The following is a 22,660-nucleotide window of genomic DNA, read 5'->3' as shown; positions in this document are numbered from 1 at the left end:
GCCTAAAATTTACATATAAACAGGCCTCACACACTAGCTGATTTGGGATTTACTTTCCAAAAGGAAATAAAAAAAAAAAAGATATTTCCAACAACAACAAAAAGTACTCCCCCTCCTTCCTGCCAAAGATTCATTTTGCACTGTTAGGTCTGAAGTGATTTTATTTTTTAAGCTTTTTACTTCTTCCTTGAAACAACATGAGGCAGTATTTGTTGTTGCTGTTAAATAGCACCTTCTAAAAGACATAGAAGCCGAATCACAGTTTCCTCATGGCCACTGTAAAAATGAAATAATGGAAAGTGTTTGATTGACTGGAAGAAGATGGAAAGACCTGGAGAATATAATGTTAAGTGAGATCAGCCGAGCACAGAAAGAGAAGGGACATATGTTTTCTCTAATAAGCCCAAACTAGGGACTATTAGGAATACCTGAGGGACTCCAGATAATGGAGGGGAAACCTCAGCAAAGCTGAAATGGAAGTGTAGGAGACGAAGAAGGCTGAGGCTGATTAATGGAGGAGCTACATCTGAATATGTGCAAAAGTATGAATGTAGCATGGTTAACCTGGACACTCATTGTTGGGGGGAGGAGAAGTGTGGGGGTGGAGGGCACCAAGCACAGTCTGAATGTATGATCCACATAATATGATCCACATAAAAATAAAAAAGAAAATTATTTAAAAATTGTTATGGCAGCCTGCAGTGAGCTTTAAGTGAGGGAGGCCTCCTGACTATAGTATCAAGAGCACTTTTTTCATATGTGGTCTGTGAACTGGTAGAGCAAAAAACTTTTGACAGTTACCTATTTTCTGTATTTTCTCATATTTGATATTAGTTAATATTGACCCCCAGTCAATCAAAATCTTTTTTTTTTTTAACTTTTGAAACAAGGTCTCACTGAGTTGCAAAGCGCCTCACTAAATAGCTGAGGCTGTTTGAGAACCGCGATCCTCTGGTCTCAGCCTCCTGAATTCTGGGATTGCAAGCGTGTGCCACCACGCCTGGCTCCCAGCCCTGTTATTTATTCTTTATTTTGAAAAAGGGTCTCACTGAGTTGCAGAGGGCCTCACTAAGTAGTTAAAGCTGAGTAGGGATTATAAGCATGCGCCACCATACCTGGCTCAGAAAATTTATTTTAAATCTAATTCACATACTCGTTCAATAATATTTGAGTCCCTATTCCTGTGACATTTGTAGAATATCTAATGATACTTTCTATAGGACATATGATTTATATTTGTAGCCCTTGGCCTTTGATTTCCCTTTTCTTTACTAAGACCTCCTGGATTGATGTAGAAAAATACTTAACATCCTTGACAATGGGTGGCATTCGCCCTTAATCCAGCTACTTTGAGAGACTGAGGCAGAGGAACTGCAAATTCCAGGGCAGCCTTAGCAACTTAGTAAGATCCTGTTTCAAAATAAAAATAAAACCTGGGCATGGTGGCACACACTTGTAATCCAGCATTTGGGAGGCTGATATGGGAGGATGGCGGTTGGCAGACAGCCTCAGCTACTTAGTGAGGCCCTTTGCAATTCAGTAAGACCCTTTTTACAAATAAAGAATAAAAAATAGGGCTGGGGGTGTAACCTGGAGGTAGAATGCCCCTGGGTTCCATCCCCAGTACTGAGAAAAAAAAAAAAAAAAAAAAAGGGCTGGGGTTGTAGCTCAGTAATAAATTGCCCCTGGAGTCAATCCTCAGCAGTGCAGGAAAAAAAAAAAAAAGTCTGACAATTTTTTATGGTAATATCAGCTTGAATTCAAATGTGATTCTAATGTATAAATTTGTTTTGGATTTAAAATAGAACTTTTTTTTGGTACTAGGGATTGAACCCAGAGGCATTTTACCTTTGAGCTATCATCCACTCCCAGCCTGATTTTATTTCTTATTTGGAAACGGTCTCACTAGGTTGCTGAGAGCCTCGCTAAGTTGCCAAGGCTGGCTTTGAACCTGCGATCCTCCTGTCTCAGCTTTCTAAGTACTGAGATTACAAGTGTCCACCACCATGCCCAGCTAAAAAATGCAGCTGTTAAAAAATTAAATGAAGAGCTGGGCATGGTGGCTCACGCTTGTAATTCCAGCATTCGGGAGGCTAAGACTGGAGGACTACGGTTCGCGGACAGCCTCAGCTACTTATGCCCTCAGCAACTTAGTGAGACCCTGTTCCAAAATAAAGAATAAAAAATAGGGCAGAGGGTGTAGCTGAGAGGTCGAATGCCTCTGGGTTACATCCCTAGACCCGCACACACACAAATTAAATAAAGAGCCTGGTGTGGTGGCACACATTTGTAATCTCAGTACTTGGTAGGCTGAGACAGGGGATCAGGTTCAAAACCAACCTCAGCTACTTGGTGAGGCCTTCTGCAATGTAGTGTTTCAAAATAAAGAATAAAAATGGTGCTGGGGATATAGCTCATAGGTAGAATGCCCCTGTGTTCAATCCCTAGCACCTGAATAAACAAATAAATAAATGAAGCTGGGTGTGGTGGCTCACGCCTTTAATCACAGTACTTGGGAGGCAGAGACAGGAAAACTGCAGGTTTGAATACAGCCTCAGCAATTTAGTGAAGCCCTCAGCAACTCAATGAGACCCCGCTTCAAATTAAAAATGGGCCGGGCGTGGTGGCGCATACTTGTAATCCCAGCATTTGGGAAGTTGAGATAGGAGGATCTCTGTTCCGGGACAGCCTCAGGTACTTAGTGAGGCAACTCAGTGGGACCCTGTTTCAAAATAAAGAATAGGGTTGAGGGTATAACTCAGACGTAGAATGCCCCTGGTTCAATCTCCAGTACCACACACACACAAAATATTAAAAAAATTAAAGAAATAAAAAAAATGGGGCTGGAGATGTAGCTCAGAGTTAACACATTCCTGGGTTCAATCCCCAGGAAAAATGCACATGGACATGAACTTTGTGGGGTTGAGGGTGTGGATCCGTGGTAGAGCACATGCCTAGCATACACTAAGCCTTAGGTTTGAGCCCCAGCATCATGCATGATTGAGAAAACATTATTTCTGTGTATTTGCCATTTCTTTTTCTGGGGATGGAACCCAGGGGCATCATTCTACCTCCGAACTACACCCCCAGCTCTATTTTTTATTCTTTATTTTGAAACAGGATCTCATTAAGTTGCAAAGGGCCTCACTAAGTAGCTGAGGCTGTCCGCGAACCATAATCCTCCTGTCTCAGCCTCCCGAATGCTGGGATTAAAAGTGTGCCACCATGCCCGGCTTGTATTTGCTCGCTCTTTCTTTCTTTCTTTCTTTCTTTCTTTCTTTCTTTCTTTCTTTCTTTCTTTCTTTCTTTCTTTTTGGTGGTACTGGGGTTCCTGGAAGCCCTTCAACTTCCGGGCTACATTCCCAGACCTATTTTATATTTTTATTTGGAAACAGGGTCGCCTAAGCCAGTATGCACGGCTGGCTTCGAACCTGCGCGATCCTCCTGTCTCTGCCTCCCAAGCGCGGGGATTACAAGCATGCGCCACCACGCCCAGCTTGTATTTGCAATTTCTAAAGTTTCTTCTGTGTATTTCACTGTTATCAAGGAAGACACTGGTATGATTTCAGTATTTTTGAAAAAATGTTTTTTGTGGTACTGGGGATGGAACCCAGGGGCATTCTACTTCTGAGCAACACTCCCAGCCCTATTTTTATTCTTTATTTTGAAACCAGGTCTCACTGAGTTGCAAAGGGCCTCACTAAATAGCAGAGGCTGACCGTGAACCACGATCCTCCTGTCTCAGCCTCCCAAATGCTGGGATAATAAGTATGCGCCATTATGCTCCGCAATATTTTTGAAGATTTTAATCTTGATTGTGGCCTAACATATAGTCTATCCTGGAGAATGTTCTATGTATTGATGAGAAGAATGTATTCTGAAAATATCCGTTTGTTCCATTGTTCTATAGTACAATTTGCTCTGATGTTTCTTTGTTGACTTTTGTGGGGGTCTGGATAATCTTTTCATTGCTGAAGTGGGATGTTGAAGTCCCCAACTATTATTATAATACAGTCTACCTTCTTAAATCTATTTTTACGAGTGCTTCTGAGGATGCTATTTTTGTCTCTTTTCTTAACACTTACCTTACTATTTCCATTATAGCTTTTCTAGGTAGGGCTGAAGTCTCTACAAGTTTTGATAGGATTTCAAATAATAGGATCCCTGGACTGCCAGCTAAAGCTAAACTGGTTTCCTTTTCTGGAACTGTGAAGAGGAAAAAAAGATTTTAAAAAGCCTTTTGAATAATCTATAAAGAAAGCAATAAACTTTTTTTTAACTATTTACTATGATAATTTCAAGTCAAGGACTAGATACAGCAGAACATTAATAAATTTTTTTTTTTTTGAAACAGGGTCTCACTAAGTTGCTGAGAACCTCACTAAGTAGGCTTCAAACCTGTGTGATCCTCCTGTCTCTGCCTCCCAAGTGCTGGGATTACAAGCATGGACCACCACACCCAGCTTAAAACATGAGTAATTTTTCTATTAGCCAGTGGCACACACCTGTAATCTCAGTACTTGGGAGGCTGAGATAGGAAGATCACATGTTCGAAGCCAGCCTCAGCAACTTAGTGAGACCTCATTTCCAAATAAAAAAATAGGGCTGAGGGTGTATCTCAGAGGAAGACATGCCCCAGGATTTAATCCCTAGTACCACAAAACTTTAATTAAAATTCTAAAACTTTATCAACATCCTTACCAAATATTGTTTTAGAGAAGCAGTACAAAAATGAATCATATTCTGGACTACAGATCCTGATTTGTCTCCTCATTGGAGGCCTGTGTGAATAATGTTTGCTATGTAGTGTGTTGTAGCACCCACTGCCATCCATTTAGGGACATCTCTACTCACCCACTGCCTTGAGGAAGCGGTTCTTATCTGTTAACACCTTTATGAAGTCTGAGAAGCTCACCTTCCCATCTCCTGCAGCAGAAATAAAAGCTCAGAATAAGAATGAGGTAGACTAAATTATTAGAATAAGTATCAAGTCTAAAGGTTAAAGCACCCTGGACCACTTACTACTTAAGTTCAGAGCATTTAGGTCTGGAAGGATCTTGGGTAAGCACTAGTCTTCTTGAAGTGAGCTTAGCACTAGTACAGTCTCCTGCAGACCACAGAAGCGGTGGTGGGTGGAGACCTAGCCCGGCCTCCCAGCCACTGTGGTCCTGTCACCCACTGCTCTTCCAGGGATTTGCCATTTTTATAAGGAATCTGCCCAACCTTCTCACTCCATCTCCACCCCTATTATTCATATTATAAAATATCTAAGCTGTACCCTAGCTCCCCTAAAATTAAAGAATAGTGAGTGCTACTGGAGGTATATGTGTTATGTTCCCATGGAAGAATAGAAAATATTAGGCAGAGTTAGTGGAAACAAGTGATCCCTTAACTGGTGACACTGGATCCCATGTGTATGGGATGCTCACTGAACAGGGAGCACTGGGTAAGGGCAGGTGGGAGGAGATAATGGGTGGAATATATTTTCCACATAACATGTCAGCCTAGACTACTAATCACTAGGTTGGGATGTTCAATAAAACATGCTTAGCCAGGCGTGGTGGCCCACACATGTGTAATCCCAGCGCTTGGGAGGCTGAGACAGGAGGATCGCACAGGTTCGAAGCCAGTCTCAGCTATTTAGTGAGGTTCTCAGCAACTTACTGAACCCTTGCTTTCAAATAAAATATAAAATAGGTCTGGGAGTATAGCCCGGAGGTAGAAAGCCTCTGGGTTCCACTCCCAGTACCACAAACAAACAAACAAACACCCCCTGAGAACAAACCCAAAAAACAAAAAACAAAACTCATGCTTTATATGCTTTAAAAATACTAATATTACTTCTCTCTCTCTCTCTCTCTCTCTTTCTCTCTTTTTTTTTTTTAGTACTGGGGATTGAACTCAGGGGCATTCTACCTCTGAGCTACACCCCCAACCCTATTTTTTATTCTTTATTTTGGAACAGGGTCTCACTAAATTGCAGAGGGCCTCACTATGTAGCTGAGGCTGGCCACGAGCCCAGATCCTCCTGTCTCAGCCTCCTAAGTACTGGGATCACAAGTATGTGCCACCACACCTGGCAAAATGATACTTTAAAAACTATTTATGCCTTTGTTATTTCAAGGCATCTTCCAAAATGGACATCATGACAGGTAACCTGAATTTGATCTTGAAAGGAAACAGTCATCTTAGTTTCCACACAGTACGTTTTAAGAATCAGCTCATTTTATTGCATTAATTTGATTTCATAACTTGTAAACATGCCTTCATTGCTATTCTTTTTTTGTGTGTGTGATATTGGGGATCAAACCCAGGGGCATTCTATCTCCAAGCCCTATTTTTTATCCTTTATTTTGAAACAGGGTCTCACTAAGTTGCAGAGGGCCTCACTAAGAACCCTCACATTCATACCAATGATGAAGTTTAATATATAAATTAGGCACTCTAGAAGATTAAAAACTGATAAAAATAGAACAATTATAATAATATACTGTAATAAAAGTTATATGAATGTGGCCTTTATCTTTTGAAAAATTCAAGACAAATACTTATTTGTCTTGAAAGGAAATAGTCTATGGGTAACTGAAATCAGGGAAAGTGAAGTTATGGCTTACTCTTTTATTTACCAAAAAGTATGCTTTCAGTAAACAAAGGAGGTCTATTTATCCTGTTTATACAGCCACTGAGAGAGAATATGTATTTTCAAAAATCTTTTATTAGGAAAGAATGAGAAATTAAAATACTCACCATCAAGATCAGCACATTTTAATTCATTGTAGACATCATGCTTGGTTAAATTCATTCCCAACTTAGCTAAAGTGCACATCATTCCATGTAAATCAACAGAGCCAGTTTTATCCTTATTGAAGAAGTTGTAGGCATCGTGGAAGGCTGGGGAAATGGAATTATGTTAGGACAATTATTAAAGAAGAAATCTATATGCTAATAGGATTAGGACAGATAACAGCTGACTGGAAATCACATCTTGAAAAAAAGTATTCAGAGAAAAATGAGTATTTAATAGACGTTTATAATTCAGGACACTGCCTTTCCTTGTGATTTGAACTGGAATTAACTAATTGTAGAAAATCAAACCAGTGTGGTGGTGCAGGCTCGTAATCCAAATTCTTTTGAGGCTGAGACAGGAGGATTGCAGGTTTGAGGTCAATTGCAGCAGTTTATCAAAGTTCTTAACAACTTAGAACCTATTTCAAAATAAAAAAATAGGACTAGGGGTATAGCTCAGAGGTAGAATGAATGCCTCTGTGTTCAATCCCCAGTACTCCCCCACCAAGAAAAAGAAAATCAAATCTGGTAGATGAAATAGCCCTCCAAAGAAGTCCACATCCCTGTCCGTGGAACTGTGAATATGTTACAGGTAACATGGTAAATGGGACTTTGCAGATATTATTAAGATAGGTTATCCCTAATTATCTGAGAGGACCCAATATAAATAGAGCTGGAAGCAAGTCAGAGGTGGCAGAAGTCTGAGAGATTCAGAGCATGAGCAGGACTTCACCCTCGCCCCAGTGCTAGTTTGAAGATGGTGAGGGGAGCAACCTACTATGGATTACAGACAGCCATAAGGAAGGGGCTGAGAGAGCAAGGGACTGGGGACCTCTATGGCACAACTGCTAGAACCTCAGTTTTGCCACAATTCTGAATGAGACTGGAAACAGATTCTCCAGAATCCCCAGGTAAGAGTCCAGCCTGATCAGACCTAAATTTTGATCCTGTATGACCTGGCGGACAGAAACCAGCCAAGCCTACCTGGACTTCTAACCTACAGAACAGTGAGAGAATACATTTATACTATTTTATGCTGTTAAATTTGTGACAACTTGTTACAGAACAAGCAAAAGTAGATATATACCAGATTGGACCCAAATTAAATATATGTGTAGATATGTTTTGTACAGGCCTAAAGTTTTTTTTCTTTAAAGAAATATTCAAAGTGCTAACTGGAGCCAAATCAGACATGTATTTTCTAAAATTAGTGAGTGAAGAAATAAATATAGAACAAAATATATCCCCAAATGGCACCAGAATAAAATGTATTTCATACCACCCTTTTTTCAGTATTGGGGATTGAACCCAGGGCCTTGCACATATTAGACAAGCGCTCTTCCACTGATCTACATCCCCAGCTTCATATCACGTTTAAGTCTCAGCATCCTATGTACAAGTAATTAATCCTATACAGATAATGATACCTGTCTTATAATCTGGTGCAAAGGTAACATTTTCTCCCTTATTTACTTTTTTTTGTGGACCTGGAGATTGAATCCAGAGGCATTCCACCTCTGAGCTATATCCCTAGCCTGACTTTATTTTTTATTTGGAAACAGGGTTTCATAAGTTGCCGAGGCTGGCTTCGAATCTGCAAGCCTCCTGTCTCAGCTTCCAGGTACTGTGATTACAGGTTGTGCCACCATGTCTGGCTTGCTTTTCTCTCTTTGTAAAGGGTAGGCTTCTTAGGTTTGGAACCAAACCATCTCTGACTCATTTCCACCTTCTTCTAGTCTCCAGGTTGTTGCAGGGACACATTCATTCATGCAACGTAGCAAATATGTCTTGCATGCTTTCCATGTGCAGGTACTTCTCTATGTGCTTAGGATACCTGACTGCTCCAAAGAGTCAAAGATCTCTGTACTCATAGAAACATAATAGATAAATTAGGTATTTATTTATTTATTTTATTTTTATTTTTGCAGTACTGGGGATTGGACCCAGGGGCATTCTACCTCCGAGCTACACACCCAGCTCTATTTTTTAATTCTTTATTGTGAAACAAGATGTCACTAAGTTGCAGAAGGCCTCACTAAGTAGCTCAGGCTGACCAAGAACCTGTGATTCTCCTGTCTCAGTCTCCCAGGTACTGGGAAACTACAAGTATGTGTCACCATGCCTGGCTACTTTTTAAATAGAATAGAATTTCGATAGACATTTTTTGTAGTACTGGGGATTGAACCAAAGTGGGGAGTGTTCTATCTCTGGAAATCAAACTCTACCTTATTTTATTTATTTATTTATTTATTTATTTATTTATTTATTTATTGGGTCTGGGGATGGAACCCAGGGCATTCATTCTACCTCTGAGCTACACCCCCTGCCCTATTTTTTGAAACAGGGTCTCATTAAGTTGTAGAGGACCTCACTAAGTAGCTGAGGTTGTCTGCGAACCATGATCCTACGGTCTCAGCCCTTCCAAATGCTGGGATTACAAGTGTGCATCACCATGCCCGGCTTACTTATTTTATTTTGAGATCCTGCTAAGTTGCTCAGGCTGCCCTCGAACTTGTGATTCTCCGTTCTCAGCCTCCTAAGTAGTGAGAAAACAGGCACCACCATGCCTGGCTGGAATTTCTACAGACTCCCACCTCCACATCGGCCTTTCTACCAGTAGCAGTACTTGCATGTTGTGCCTTCTTTCCTGTTCCACAAATGAGCTTTATATTGTTTCTAGAGCCAGTTGTTCTCCATTGTAGATGAGAACCCATCTCCTCACTCCTATTTAATTATATAACCCAAAAAGGATCCCCTCTGTCTTCAACACCAACTTTTTTACTATCTATATACATTCCTGTTATTGTACAACTGCATTATCTCTAATGCAGTAAAAGGTGGAGGAGTAAGCCGGGCGTGGTGGCGCACGCTTGTAATCCCTGCACTTGGGAGGCTGAGACAGGAGGATCGCACAGGTTCGAAGCCAGCCTCAGCAACTTAGTGAGACCCTGTTTCCAAATAAAATATAAAATAGGTCTGGGAGTATAGCCCGGAGGTAGAAAGCCTCTGGGTTCCACCCCCAGTACCACCCAAATAAATAAATAAATAAATAAATAAATAAATAAAGGTGGAGGAGTAGTGAGCACAGAGCTGACAGGAGTGCAGCAGGGAGGGTGGGAATCAGGACACTTTATCCTGATGGCTTGTTTTCTCCTAGGAAGTAGGAAGCAAGGATATCATTTGAGAGTGAGGATGGGAGATTTTGGGGATTTTGAGGTATTCAATAAATGTATGTAGAATGAACAAATTAATTTCTCAAAGGAAAGTAGTGAGGTTGAGCATGGCAATAACCACAAACTGTTGCTATTAGGCATTTACCCCAGTTTCACAAACTGAAAATGCAAATACGATCTTGATAATCCTTTGTGTTTTCCAAATCAGCTTTTCCAGAAATCAAGGTGATTTTTGTTTGTCCCTCGGTAATGCTTGGGATTGAATCCAGGAAGGATCTAACACTGAGCTACACTCTCAGCCTTGTTTACCTTTTGTTGTGAGAGTCTAAGTTGCCCAGCCTGGCCTCAAGCTCGAGATCCTCCTGTTTTGGCCTCTCAAGTACTAGGATTACAGGTGTACACCACCATGCCCAAAAATAAACGTATTTTTTAAAATTCCTTCTGTCTCCTGGATCATTTTCTCAATTGGTTTCCAAATTGTAGGAGTGAGCATTAGCCTTTCCACAATCCACAACCTATGCTAGCTACAGAATGAACTGTAGCTAGTATAGGTCAAAGACAGCTGTACTTGGTTTAGTTCAGCTTTATTTAATGATTTAATTTTTTTGCGGTTCTGGAGATGGAGCCCAGGGGCATTCGACCTCAGAGCTACACCTCCTTCCCTATTTTTTATTCTTTATTTTGAAACAGAGTCTCACTAAGTTGCAGAGGGCCTCACTAAGTAGCTGAGGCTGTCTGTGAACCACGATCCTCCTGTCTCAGCCTCCCGAATGCTGGGATTACAAGCGTGCGCCACCACGCCCGGCTTCAGCTTATTTTAACTTAATTTTTGTGTGGTATTGGGGATTGAACCTAGAGGTGTTGTACCACTGAACTCCAATGCTTAATTTTTTTATTTATTTTTTTAAAATTTTGAGACAGGGTCTTGCTAAGTTGCTTAGGGTGGCCTTGAACTTGTTATCTTCCTGCCTCAGTCTCCTGAGTAGCTGAGAATCTTTTAGCTTTTCTAGTGGATAATGCTTTCCCTTTTCTCTAGGAATTGTTAGATTCTATTCCTCCTGCCTGGAGCATTCTGTGTTCCTCACCCAACTTCCTCCTACTCGTCACTCTCTCTAGGACTCCCTTCCCTCCCATGTAAGGCCAAGTTAGGACATTTTCTTTAACAATCCTAGAACACTCTGTACTTCCAAGTCATAACTTGTGTCATATTATAATTTAAATAAGTCACTCAACAAATTTGTGGTTTAACTATTAGTCTTTCCTGTTAGACTTCCTAACAGGGCAAGAACCATGTCTGACTTATTTTGTGTTTTTGAAACTTGATACAATGTTGGATCTCTCTCTCTCTCTCTCTCTCTCTCTCTCTCTCTCTCTCTCTCTCTCTCTCTCTCTCTCTCTCTCTGTGTGTGTGTGTGTGTTACTGAAGGCTGAACTCCTGCGTGTTCTACCTCTGAGTTACACCATCAGCCGTTTCTATTTTTTTATTTTGAGACTGGGTTTTGGTAAATTGCTGAGGCTGACTTCAAAACCACAATCATCCTGTCTCAGCTTCCCCCAAACTGGTATTACACAGGTGTATGTCACCAGATCCCACTCATTGTTAGCTTTAAATAGATATTTGTTGTTTGGATGAATGAACTGTAGCTAGTATAGGTCATTATTATCATTATATTTTTTTCCTCTGAGAAATCCTGGGACTATAGTTGTATTTCCAATGTCCCAACACTCAATTTATATTTGACTTTGCATTTGTTCTTTTCCATCCACTAAAGTTCTTTTTTTTTTTTTTTTGTGGGTCTGGGGATGGAACCCAGGGGCATTTGACCTTCCGAGCTACACCCCCAGCCCTATTTTTTATAAACAGGGTCTCACTGAGTTGCAGAGGGCCTCACTAAGTAGCTGAGGCTGTCCGTGAACTGCGATACTCCAGGTGTCAGCCTCCCGAATGCTGGGATTACAAGCGTGCGCCACCACGCCCGGCTCAGTAAAGTAAAGTTGTTCAGGACTGTCTGAATTCTAGAGAGATGCCAATTTGGAAGCAATTTCTCTCCAATCCCACATTTTTTTTTTTCCTTGAAGAGCTGGGGATCAAATCCAGAGCCTCATGCATGAGGGCAACATCCCTAGTTTCCACAAAAAGTGTTTATTTCGCTTTTTTTCTTTTTAAATGATAAAGTAGTGTAGACATGCCTTGAGATGCTGTATTTCTGTTAGAGAGGAAAGGATCAGATAGATGAAGAGGCTGTTGTTTATGATTAAAATTTTAGGATGATTCTCATTACCTTCCATTTGTGAAGGGCTCAACTTTTCTTTGTTTTGTAATTGGCATTGAAGTGATCTTGGTAAATCTTTATCCCTAAGAAGAGACACGAAAGAATAAGATTTAATACATCTGTGAAACTAGTAAATGTTAGTCCCATCCATCAGTTTTTGCTGAATGGAATGACTCTAAAGTTCACAATATACCCAGAGTCACATTACCTAAGGGGACTCAGTACTGTCACTTGCCAATAGCTACTACATAGATAATGAGAAAATGTTGGCCACTGAAATTGCCCTTTACTTGCCAATCATCTTCACTGCCCTTAAGAAAAATCCCCTTCCTTTCTCTCTTCCTCTCCCTCCCTTCCCCTCCCTCCCTTCCTTCTTTCTCATGGTACTTGAGATTGAACCTAGGGGCTTTTACACCCCCAGCCCAAATTTATTTTATTTATTGTGAGATATTACATTGCTGAGAATCTCACTATTGCTGAGGCTGGCTGGAACCTGTGATCCTCCTGTTTCGGTCTCCCTAACTACTGGGATTACAAGTATGTGCTATCACTCCTTGATCCCCCATCTTCTAAAACAGAATCCCTCAATTTCTCTTTCTTTCTTTCTTTCTTTCTTTCTTTCTTTCTTTCTTTCTTTCTTTCTTTCTTCTTTCTTTCTTTCCTTTCTTTTCCTTTCTTTCTTTTTGGTGGTACTGGGGTTCCTGGAAGCCCTTCTACCTCCGGGCTACACTCCCAGACCTATTTTATATTTTTTTATTTGGAAACAGGGTCTCTTAAGCCAGCGAGGCTGGCTCTGAACCAGCGTGATCCTCCTATCTCTGCCTCCCAAGCGCGGAGATTACAAGCGTGTGCCACCACGCCCACCACGCCCGGCTAGATCCCTCAATTTCTAAAAATTCCAAGTCACACAGATAATAAGTGGGAGACCTGAGATTCAAACCCAGGTTTGTGCCAGTCATGGTGATGAATGCTTGTAATCGCAGTACTTGGAGGCTGAAACAGGAGGATTGCAGTTTTGCAGCCAGCCTCAGCAATTAGTGAGGACTTCTGCAACTTAGTAAGATTCTGCTTAAAAATAAAAATAAAATAGGGCTGGGGCTGTAGCTCAGAGGTGGAATGCTCCTGGGTTCAATTCCCAGTGAGAGAGGGACACACACACACACACACACACACACACACACACACACACAGTTTGTCTAATTTCAAAGCTGAAGGATATAAGCCTTAAATTATTCCTATTTTTACTATTTACTTATTTTTTTTTGTGGTACTGGGGATGGAACCCAGGGGCATTCTATCTCTGAGCTACACCCCAGCCCTGTTTTTTTTTAATTCTTTATTTTGAAACAGGGTCTCACTGAGTTGCAAAGACTGCATCTTCTTGTCTCAGCCTAACAAATGCTGGGATTACAAGGGTGTGCCGCCGCACCCGGCTTCCTGTTTTTGTAAATATATGTTGTTTCATATTTTAACTAGTATAAGTAATATTGTGATTAGTATCCTTATAGACAAATCCTTTTTTCCATTATTATTTTATAACTTTAATTGCAATTTTTTACTTTGACCACATATGAAAAAGATGAATTAAAGATATAGAAAAATCCAGGCATGATTGAGACAGGAAGGTCACTGGTTCTTGGCCAGCCTCAGCTTCTTAGTGAGGCCTCTGCAACTTAGTGGGATCCTGTTTCAAAATAAAGAATGAAAAATAGGGCTGGGGGTATAGCTTATAGGTAGAATACCCTGAGTTCAATACATAGTACTACACACACACACACACACACACACACACACACACACATACACACACATACACACACACATACACACACAGATAGAGATATAAAACACTTTTGGAAAGTTTCATCAGGAAAAAATAGTAAAATATTACTATTAATACTTAGGGGATACTTTGTATAGATCTGCGGTAATTTTTTTCTATTTTTTTTGGCACTGGGGTTGGACCCCAGGGGCATTCTACCTTGAGCTACACCCCAGTCCTATTTTTTATTCTTTATTTTGAAATAGGGTCTGAGTTGCAAACGGCTTTACTAAGTAGTATCTGAGGCTGTCTGAGAACCACAATCCTCCCGTCTCAGCCTTACCAATGCTGGGATTACAAGTGTGCACCACCATGCCTGGCTTTGCAGTAATTTAACTAACTAAATTAATGAAAAGTAATTTAATAGTACATTAAAATAAACATAATGTTATACATTTATTTTACTTAATAAACCAAAAGTTTAAGAACTATGGAATCTCTAGAAAATGTCAGGAATTTCTTTCTTTTTTTTTTTTCTTGTGGTGCGAGGGATTGAATTTAGGGGCATTCTACCCCTGATCTACATCCCTAGACCTATTTTTTTTTTTTTTTTTTTGGTGATACTGGAGATGGAACCCAGGGCCTTCTACCTCTGGGCTACACTTCCATACCCTATTTTATATTTTTATTTGGAAACAGAGTCTCTTAAGCCAGCTGAGGCTGGCTTTGAACCTGCGCAATCCTCCTGTCTCAGCCTCCCAAGCATGGGGGATTACAAGCGTGCACCATCATGCCCGGCCTATTTTGTTTTTTAATTGGAAACAGGGTCTTGATAAGTGGCTGGGAAACTCACTAAGTTACCGGCTCTGAACCTGTGATCCTTCTGTCTCAGTCTCCCAAGTCCCGAGATTCCAAGCATGCGCCACCACACCCACCAGAAATAGAGTTCTTTAGCAGTGGCAAAGGGAAGAACACTAGCAAAAATACTCTTAAAGTTTCAAGGAAGCCAGGCACGGTGGCGCACACTTGCAATCCCAGCATTCAGGAGGCTGAGACCAGAGGAGAGTGATTCGCAGACGGCCTCAGCTACTTAGTGAGGTCCTCCGTAACTTAGTGAGACCCTGTTTCAAAATAAAGGATAAAAAATAGGGCAGGGGTATAGCTCGGAGGTCTAATGACCCTGGGTTCCATCCCTAGACCTGCAAAAAAAAAAAAAAAAAAAAAAAAAAAAAAAAAAATTGCAAGGAAAATGGACAATTAAAAATTTTTATTTTTAATATTTACTTATTTTTGTGGTACTGGGGATTGAACCCAGGGGCGTTCTAACTCTGAGCTACACCCCAGCCCTATTTTTTAATTTTTATTTTTTATTTTATTTAATTTTATTTTTTTGCGGGTCTGGGGATGGAACCCAGAGGCATCTGACCTCTGAGCTACATCCCCTGCCCATTCTTTATTTTGAAACAGGGTCTCACTGAGTTGCAGAGGGCCTCACTTAGTAGCTGAGGCTGTCTGTGAACTGTGATCCTCTGGTCTCAGCCTCCCAAATGCTGGGATTACAAGCGTGCACCACCACGCCTGACTCAGCCCTATTTTTTTAATTTTTTTTTCTTTTTTTTTTTTTTTCGGTACTGGGGATGGAATCCAGGGGCATTCTACCTTTGAACTATATCCCCAGCTCTCACTATTTTATTCTTTATTTTGAAATAGGGTCTTACTAAGTTGCAAAGGGCCTCACTAAGTAGTAGCTGAGGCTGTCCTCGAACCATGATCTTCTTGTTTTAGCCTCCCAAATGCTGGGATTACAAGCGTGGGCCACCAACGCCCGGCTCCATTTTATTTTTTGTTTTGAAACAGGGTCTCACTATGTTGTGGACAGCTTCACTAAGTAGCTGAGGCTGTCCGTGACTGTGATCCTTCTGTCTCAGCCTCCCAAGAGCTGGGATCCAAGCGTGTGCCACTGTGCCCGGCTATAGACGCACATCTTAATGGCTTGCTGGATGGTAGAAGCACACGTACACACAGCACTCACTGAGCTCTTCCCCACTGCCCACTCCATTCCTCCCCCTCCTTCCTCTTCATGTTGGCTTAGTGATTGACTTTGATATGTTTATGAATGTGTGTCACGGACAATGGACAATTTTAAGAGATGAGACTCTTCTTATCAGTTGATAAAATATATCTTAGTCCCTTACTTGTAGTCATTAGTGGCTGTTTATTGAAAATTTGGGTAGTTCATTGATTTACCAGATTTCATTTTACTGGCTGTATTTGAAATATACTCTTTCTCTGTATTTTGACTTGCTTAGGGGTTAGGTCTTCTTTATGATCTTCTAAATTTATTCTTCTTTAAACTGACACTGAAAATACCTTAATATATAATAGACAACTCTTAGAGCCTTCTGTGTCCTAGGGCAAAATACCCTTTCATTTAGGAGAATAAGAAGGAGAGCTCTATTTCTCTAATCAGAAAAGATGAAAGGATGTTTAGTTTTTTCTTTTCTTTTCTTTCTTTTTGGTACTGAGGATTGAACCCAGGGGCATTCTACCTCTAAGCTACACTCCCAGCCCTATTTTTTATTCTTTATTTTGAAACAGAGTCTCACTGGGTTGTGGAAGGCCTCATTAAGTAGCTGAGGCTGGCTGTGAACCTGAGATCCTCCTATCTCAGCCTCCCATATTTTTTTCTTTTCATAGGAAATTATTCTCTCAGCTAGGCATGGTGGCACATGCTTGTAATCCTAGTATTTAGGAGACAGAGACAAGAGGATCACAGGTTCAAGACGAGTCTCAGCGACTTAGGAAGACTCTCAACAACCTAGCAAGTTCCTACTTCAAACAAAAAATAAAAAGGGTTTGGGGCATAGCTTGGAGGTAGAATGCCTTGGGTCAATCCCAAGTAACTCAATGCTCACAAATCAATAAATAAAGTTAAAAAATGCATTCTTTTGCTGGTTGCGGTGGTGCACACCTGTAATTTCCAGTTTTTCAGGCGGCTGAGGCAGGAAGATAAAAAGTTTGAGGTCAGCCTGGGCAATTTAGGGAGACCTGGTCTCAAAATAAAACTAAAAAGAACTAGGTGTGTAGCTTAGTGGTAGAGCATCCCTGGGTTCAGTCCTCAGTACTGCAACAAAACAAAACACTCCCCTCCAAAAAAAAAAACCCTAACAATAGTAAAACACCTTTCTCTTCAATGCAGATGTTTGTTTAGAACAAAACTCACTACAAAACAGGTATTCGGAGAGCATTCCAGCCTGCCCTGTATAGCTTTCTTGAGTGTTTATTACACTCATCATTTTAATAATTCTTTATCATAATACATTGATACTTTCATCACCTACCTCTTGCTGTGGAAGACAGGCACTTTTAGGGGATTCAGCTTAAGTTTTGATTTAATTTCTGAAACTGCCATGTGGCCACTGTCTCTGTCTGGAATTCAGAAGATACAGTTAAGGATCTACTCACAGATTATTTTCTTACATATTTTTGCAAGTTTCCTAGCTCAAATTCTGGGGTTTGAAAAGCATAGGGCCTGAAGGAGTGGCACTTCAGGAGAACTCAGGTTAGAGTTAGGTGCGCAGTTGGAAGGCCCCACAAAAGGATGTCGGCTGTCCCCAGACCTCTCCACAAAGCTTGCCACTGTTCCCCCTTTCAAACCGTGTCATGATGATGCTCTGTAAAATTAAACGCTAAGTGAAATGAGCCAGCCATATAGAGGTAGGTACGATCTGTTCTCACTCACATGAGGATTCTAAAATAATTCACATTCACAGAAGCAGAGAGTGGAATGGAGGGAGGAGGGGATGTCAGGAAGTGCTGGTCATGGAGGTACAAAGTTTCAGTTATGCAGATGATTAAGTTCTGCGGATCTAACATATAGCACTGTGCTGTATGCTTGACATTTGCTGAGAAAGTATATCCTAAGTGTTCTCACTCTCCCATCAGTAGCTATGTGAGGTGAAGGCTTATGTCAATCAGCTTGGTTGTAGGGTTATTTCACAATGTATATGTATATTAAGGCATCAGGTTGTATACCATAGATAAAAAATGGTACCACATGATACAGATAACACATCCTAGAAATATTTGGAAAAAGTTAAAGACTATGACATTTATGAAATAATAAAGAATAAAATGTTACAGTATTACTAAAATATTTGCTTTATTTATTAGATAGATTTTCCCAGGGTTTCTTACTGGGATGCACATCCCTGCCCTATCAGTTCTTTTAGGCCTACTGGCCTTTCTTAAAAGTAGCAGTGGGAGCCAGGAGTGGTGGCATATACCTGTAATTCCAGTACTTGGGAGGCTGAGATAAGAGAATCAGAGTTTCAAGGCCAGCTTCAGCAACATAATGTGATTCTCAGCGATCTAGCAAGACCCTGTTTAATAACAAAAAATATAAAAAAGGGCTGGGAGTATAGTTTGTAGGTAGAATGTTTTCTAGGTTCAATAACTAGTACCATAAACATAGGAGTGGGTATGCGATACAATGCTGTTTGCTACTGTAGAACCTCTTATATGGGCTCTTTAACTGGTATGGTCGCCCTAGTCTTCCCTTTCCACTTCTCCTTAGTTTAAGAAATAGGGCCCATGGAGTAGAACCTGGGTGACAGGACTTCTCTATTTGTTTCATTACTCAAAGTATCTTTTCAGAATGTAGAGTTGTACTAGATGGCTCACTGACAGAAAAACTTGGTTGCTAACTTGGTATAATGAACAATAAAGACTATTAAACCATGAAGGAAACCCATTTGGTTAGAATAAATCTCTCCCAGGTCTTTGCCTTGGAGCCTGGAAAGCAGTTGTTTCTACGCAACTCAATTACACGTGTTCAGAATCTAGACACCTACCACAGAACTGTGAATTCCGGAGACGCTCAACAGTTTAGGCATTTGAAAGGTGCTGTGAAACCATCCTCGTGGATCAAAATAATCACTACTTTAAAAAAATACCTTCAATCTCTCATAGAAATTATAGATTAAAAAAAAAGACAGCATAGAATCATACAAAACCCTGACATTTACCTACTTTTAAGCTATGCTACTAACCACTTTGGGACTTCAATCAGATCAAGAATCCAATAATAGGGGGTTTGTTCCATCATACAACTGTGACCTCATTCAGTGCTCAGGCTCAAGCCTGGGGAGAGAATGGCCTCCAGATCTTTTCCAGTGTTAGAGCAAATGTGTGTTCAGTGGGATTCATTCAGTACCCTTGTGGTATGTAAGGGCGTAAATGACTTAATCAGAGTATTTGACACTGTTGAGATTTTTTTCAAAGAAGGGGATTTTTTTTTAGTGGTTTGGTGTTATGTTAGATATAGAATGTCTGTTGAGGATCTCATGTATTAATTCTCAGAGTTGATATAATTGATGAGGGTTGTAATCTCATCAGTGAATAAACCCATTGTAATGGATTTCCTGGGTGGTAACCTAGGCAGGTCGGGTGTGACAGGAGAAAGTGGGTGCTGGTGGTGTGGCCTTAGGGACTGTGCTTTTGTCTCTGAGCCCCTTGTTTGGGCCTTGCTTCTGGCCTCCATGATGTGAGAGCAGAGGCCATGCTCTCTCCCTCTTTCTGCTTCCTGGCATCATGCCCTGAGTTTTGCAGACACTGCCTCACATGGACAATCTACAAAACTACAAAACTACAAATCTGTGAGCAAATAAATCTTCCTTCCTCTAAGTTGTGTGGTCACTTGTTTTGGAGTACAGCAGTGAGAATGTTGACTGGACAACTAGGGATTAAACCCAGGTCATTCTACCTCTGAGCCAAACCCCTAGCCCTTTTTAAATTTTTTGATGTTGGAACAGGGTCTCACTGGTTTTCTGAGGCTAGTCTTGAACCTGTAATCCTCGGTCTCAGATTCCTAAGTACTAGGATTACAGCTGTACACCACCATGGCCAGCTTGTTTTTTATTTATTTATTTATTTTTTGGTGGTACTGGGGGTGGAACCCAGAGGCTTTCTACCTCTGGGCTATACTCCCAGACCCATTTTATATTTTATTTGGAAACAGGGTCTCACTAAGTTGCTGAGAGCCTAAGTAGCTGAGACTGGCTTCGAACCTGCATGATCCTCCTGTCTCAGCCTCCCAAGCGCGGGGATTACAAGCGTGCGCCATCACGCCTGGCTGGTCAGCTTGTTTTATGTTTTAAATTTTGCATTAGTATACTTTCATTAGTGAGTTTTGGAAACCATCTGAGGAAGTAACTGCTGAGCTAAAGCCGACCCTCATTAGTGAGTTTTGAAAGGTGTTCAAGTAAAACATTTTATGCAGTTACCTTGACTGAATGGTGACTAAAAATATTCACTAAGGCTGGGCGTGGTGGCGCAGGCTTGTAATCCCCACGCTTGGGAGGCAGAGACAGGAGGATCATGCAGGTTCAAAGCCAGCCGCACGCGCTGGCTTAAGAGACCCTGTTTCCAAATAAAAATATAAAAATAGGTCTGGGAGTGTAGCCTGGAGGTAGAAGGGCTTCCAGGAACCCAGTACCACCAAAAAAAAAAAAAAAAAAAAAAAATTCACTAATTGTTTAAGCCTATAAAAAGGGGCAAACCCCCAAAACTTTAATATTAGTAGGAAAAATTACTTAAAAAGAGAAATTACAGTAAAGTTTCATTGTATTAGGCAGAAGTCATAATAGTCATGATCAGACTTATCTCATGGCATTGTAAATCCACTAGCACAAGAGTCAGGAGTGTCTTTTGTCCATCAGGCTAAACATAGCCTATGACACCCAAGTTTTATTAACTAGTTTGGAGTGGGGCATCCAAAAGTGCTCCAGGTTTCATTTAGTGGTAGCATTTCTACAAGTTTCCTGCTCCTGCTCTGGGAGTTTGTTCATTATGAATATAATTTGGACAGGAGGATCGCACAGGCTCAAAGCTAGCCGTGTGTGCTGGTTTAGGAGACCCTGTTTCCAAATAAAAATGTAAAAATAGGTCTGGGAGTGTAACCCGGAGGTAGAAGGGCTTCCAGGAACCCCAATACCACCACCAAAAAAAAAAAAAATTTGATTTTACCTAGGTTCTCAAATTTGATACATTGCTTCCCATTTCTGGTCAGGAACACAAAAAGGAAGGTTTAGTTTACAAATTAATTCAACCAATATTTACTGTTAAAGGCTATCAAGATTTTTTTTTTTTCAGTACCAGGGATGGAATGAACCCAGGGGCATTCTACCTCTGAGTGACACTTCCAACCCTTCTTTTTTATTCTTTATTATGAAACAGGGTCTCACTGAATTGCAAAGGGCCTCACTAAGTAGCTGAGGCTGGCTGCAAACTGGGATTATCCTGTCTCAGCCTCCTGAATGCTGGGATTACAAGCATGCACCACCACACCTGGTTTGGCTATCAAGATTTAAAATGGAGATAATGACAGTTGCTATAGGATGGGGTTAGTGAGGAGTAAAATTTTAGTATCTAAGAGAGGGTCTTTATTTCCTAGGAGAGTCTCAAATTCCTAGGCTCAAGTCTCAACCCCCTAAGTACTACTAGGCACTATAGGTGTGAGCTACCACGCCCAGATAGTAGTAAAGTTTTAAAATTATGATTTATCTTTTTTTATTTTTTTGGTGGTACTGGGGGTGGAACCCAGAGGCTTTCTACCTCCGGGCTATACTCCCAGACCCATTTTATATTTTATTTGGAAACAGGGTCTCACTAAGTTGCTGAGAGCCTCACTAAGTAGCTGAGGCTGGCTTCAAACCTGTGCAATCCTCCTGTCTCAGCCTCCCAAGCGCAGGGATTACAAGCGTGTGCCACCACGCCCGGCTATTCTTTATTTTTGAAACAGGGTTTCACTAAATTGTGGAAGGCCTCACTAAGTATCTGAGTCTCCCAAGTACTGGGATTACACGCATGTGCCACCACGTCCAGTCCTCCTTTTTTTGTTACTAGGGATTGAATCCAGGGGCATTCTACCTCTGAGCTATACACCCCAGCCCTTTTTTTAAATTTTGAGACAGGGTCTCTAAGTTGCTAGGGCTAGACTTGAACCTCCTGTTTCAGCCTTTCAGTGATTATCTTTAATTATGGCAAAATACATGTTACATAAACTTACCATCTTAACAGTTTTTAAGGGTACAATTTAATGTTGTTAAGTATATTCACTTGTTGCACAACCAATATGCAGGATGTTTTCATCTTGCATAACTAAAGCTCTACATTCAGTAAATGGTATCTCCCCATTTCCAGCTCCCTGCAGCCCCTGGCAATCACTCTATTTCATTCTATGAATTCAGCCATTCTAGATGCCTCGTGTAAGTGGGATCATACAGTATTCAACTTCTTGGTTTGTATTGCCTAGCATAATATCCTGGAGGTTCATCTATGTTGTAGAATGAGTCACAATTTCTTTCTTCTTAAGGCTGAATATTTCCACTTTGATGTACATATCATATTTTGTCTATTCATTCATATTTTTATGGATACTTGGGTTGTGTCTACCTTTTCATGGTTATGAATAGTTCTCTATGAACACAGATGTACGATGATCTCCTTTTTGATTCACTATTTTTTTGGTGTGTGGTATTGGGGATAGAGGTACTCACTGAGTTTCATATCTGATCTTTTTATTTTTTTAAAGCTTTTTTGTGTGGTACTGGGAATGGTATCCAGGGCATTGTACCTCTGGGCTACACCTCCAGTCCTATTTTTTA

The 22,660-nt window shown here is 40.8% G+C and overlaps 1 protein-coding gene across 3 annotated transcripts in view; it reads right to left on the bottom strand.

Annotated features, from left to right (window-relative positions):
- The window catches only part of EFCAB3 (EF-hand calcium binding domain 3), a gene marked incomplete at both ends in the record, with an annotated part of 47,301 nt that overhangs the window by 12,206 nt on the left and 12,435 nt on the right, over nt 1-22,660 (bottom strand). For 2 of the 3 annotated variants that reach the window (XM_080713159.1, XM_080713160.1), the window contains 5 exons: nt 4,086-4,206; nt 4,855-4,926; nt 6,748-6,891; nt 12,242-12,315; nt 17,336-17,423. In XM_080713159.1, coding sequence (XP_080569285.1) covers nt 4,086-4,206; nt 4,855-4,926; nt 6,748-6,891; nt 12,242-12,315; nt 17,336-17,423 — 499 coding nt within the window. The remainder of the gene's footprint in view (nt 1-4,085; nt 4,207-4,854; nt 4,927-6,747; nt 6,892-12,241; nt 12,316-17,335; nt 17,424-22,660) is intronic. The other variant, XM_080713161.1, reaches the window with a different exon arrangement.

This window comes from Muscardinus avellanarius (assembly GCF_963383645.1).
Source record: "Muscardinus avellanarius genome assembly, chromosome: 16".
In the NCBI taxonomy this organism is placed as follows: domain Eukaryota; kingdom Metazoa; phylum Chordata; class Mammalia; order Rodentia; family Gliridae; genus Muscardinus; species Muscardinus avellanarius.
This window is presented reverse-complemented; position numbering and strand designations above follow the sequence as displayed.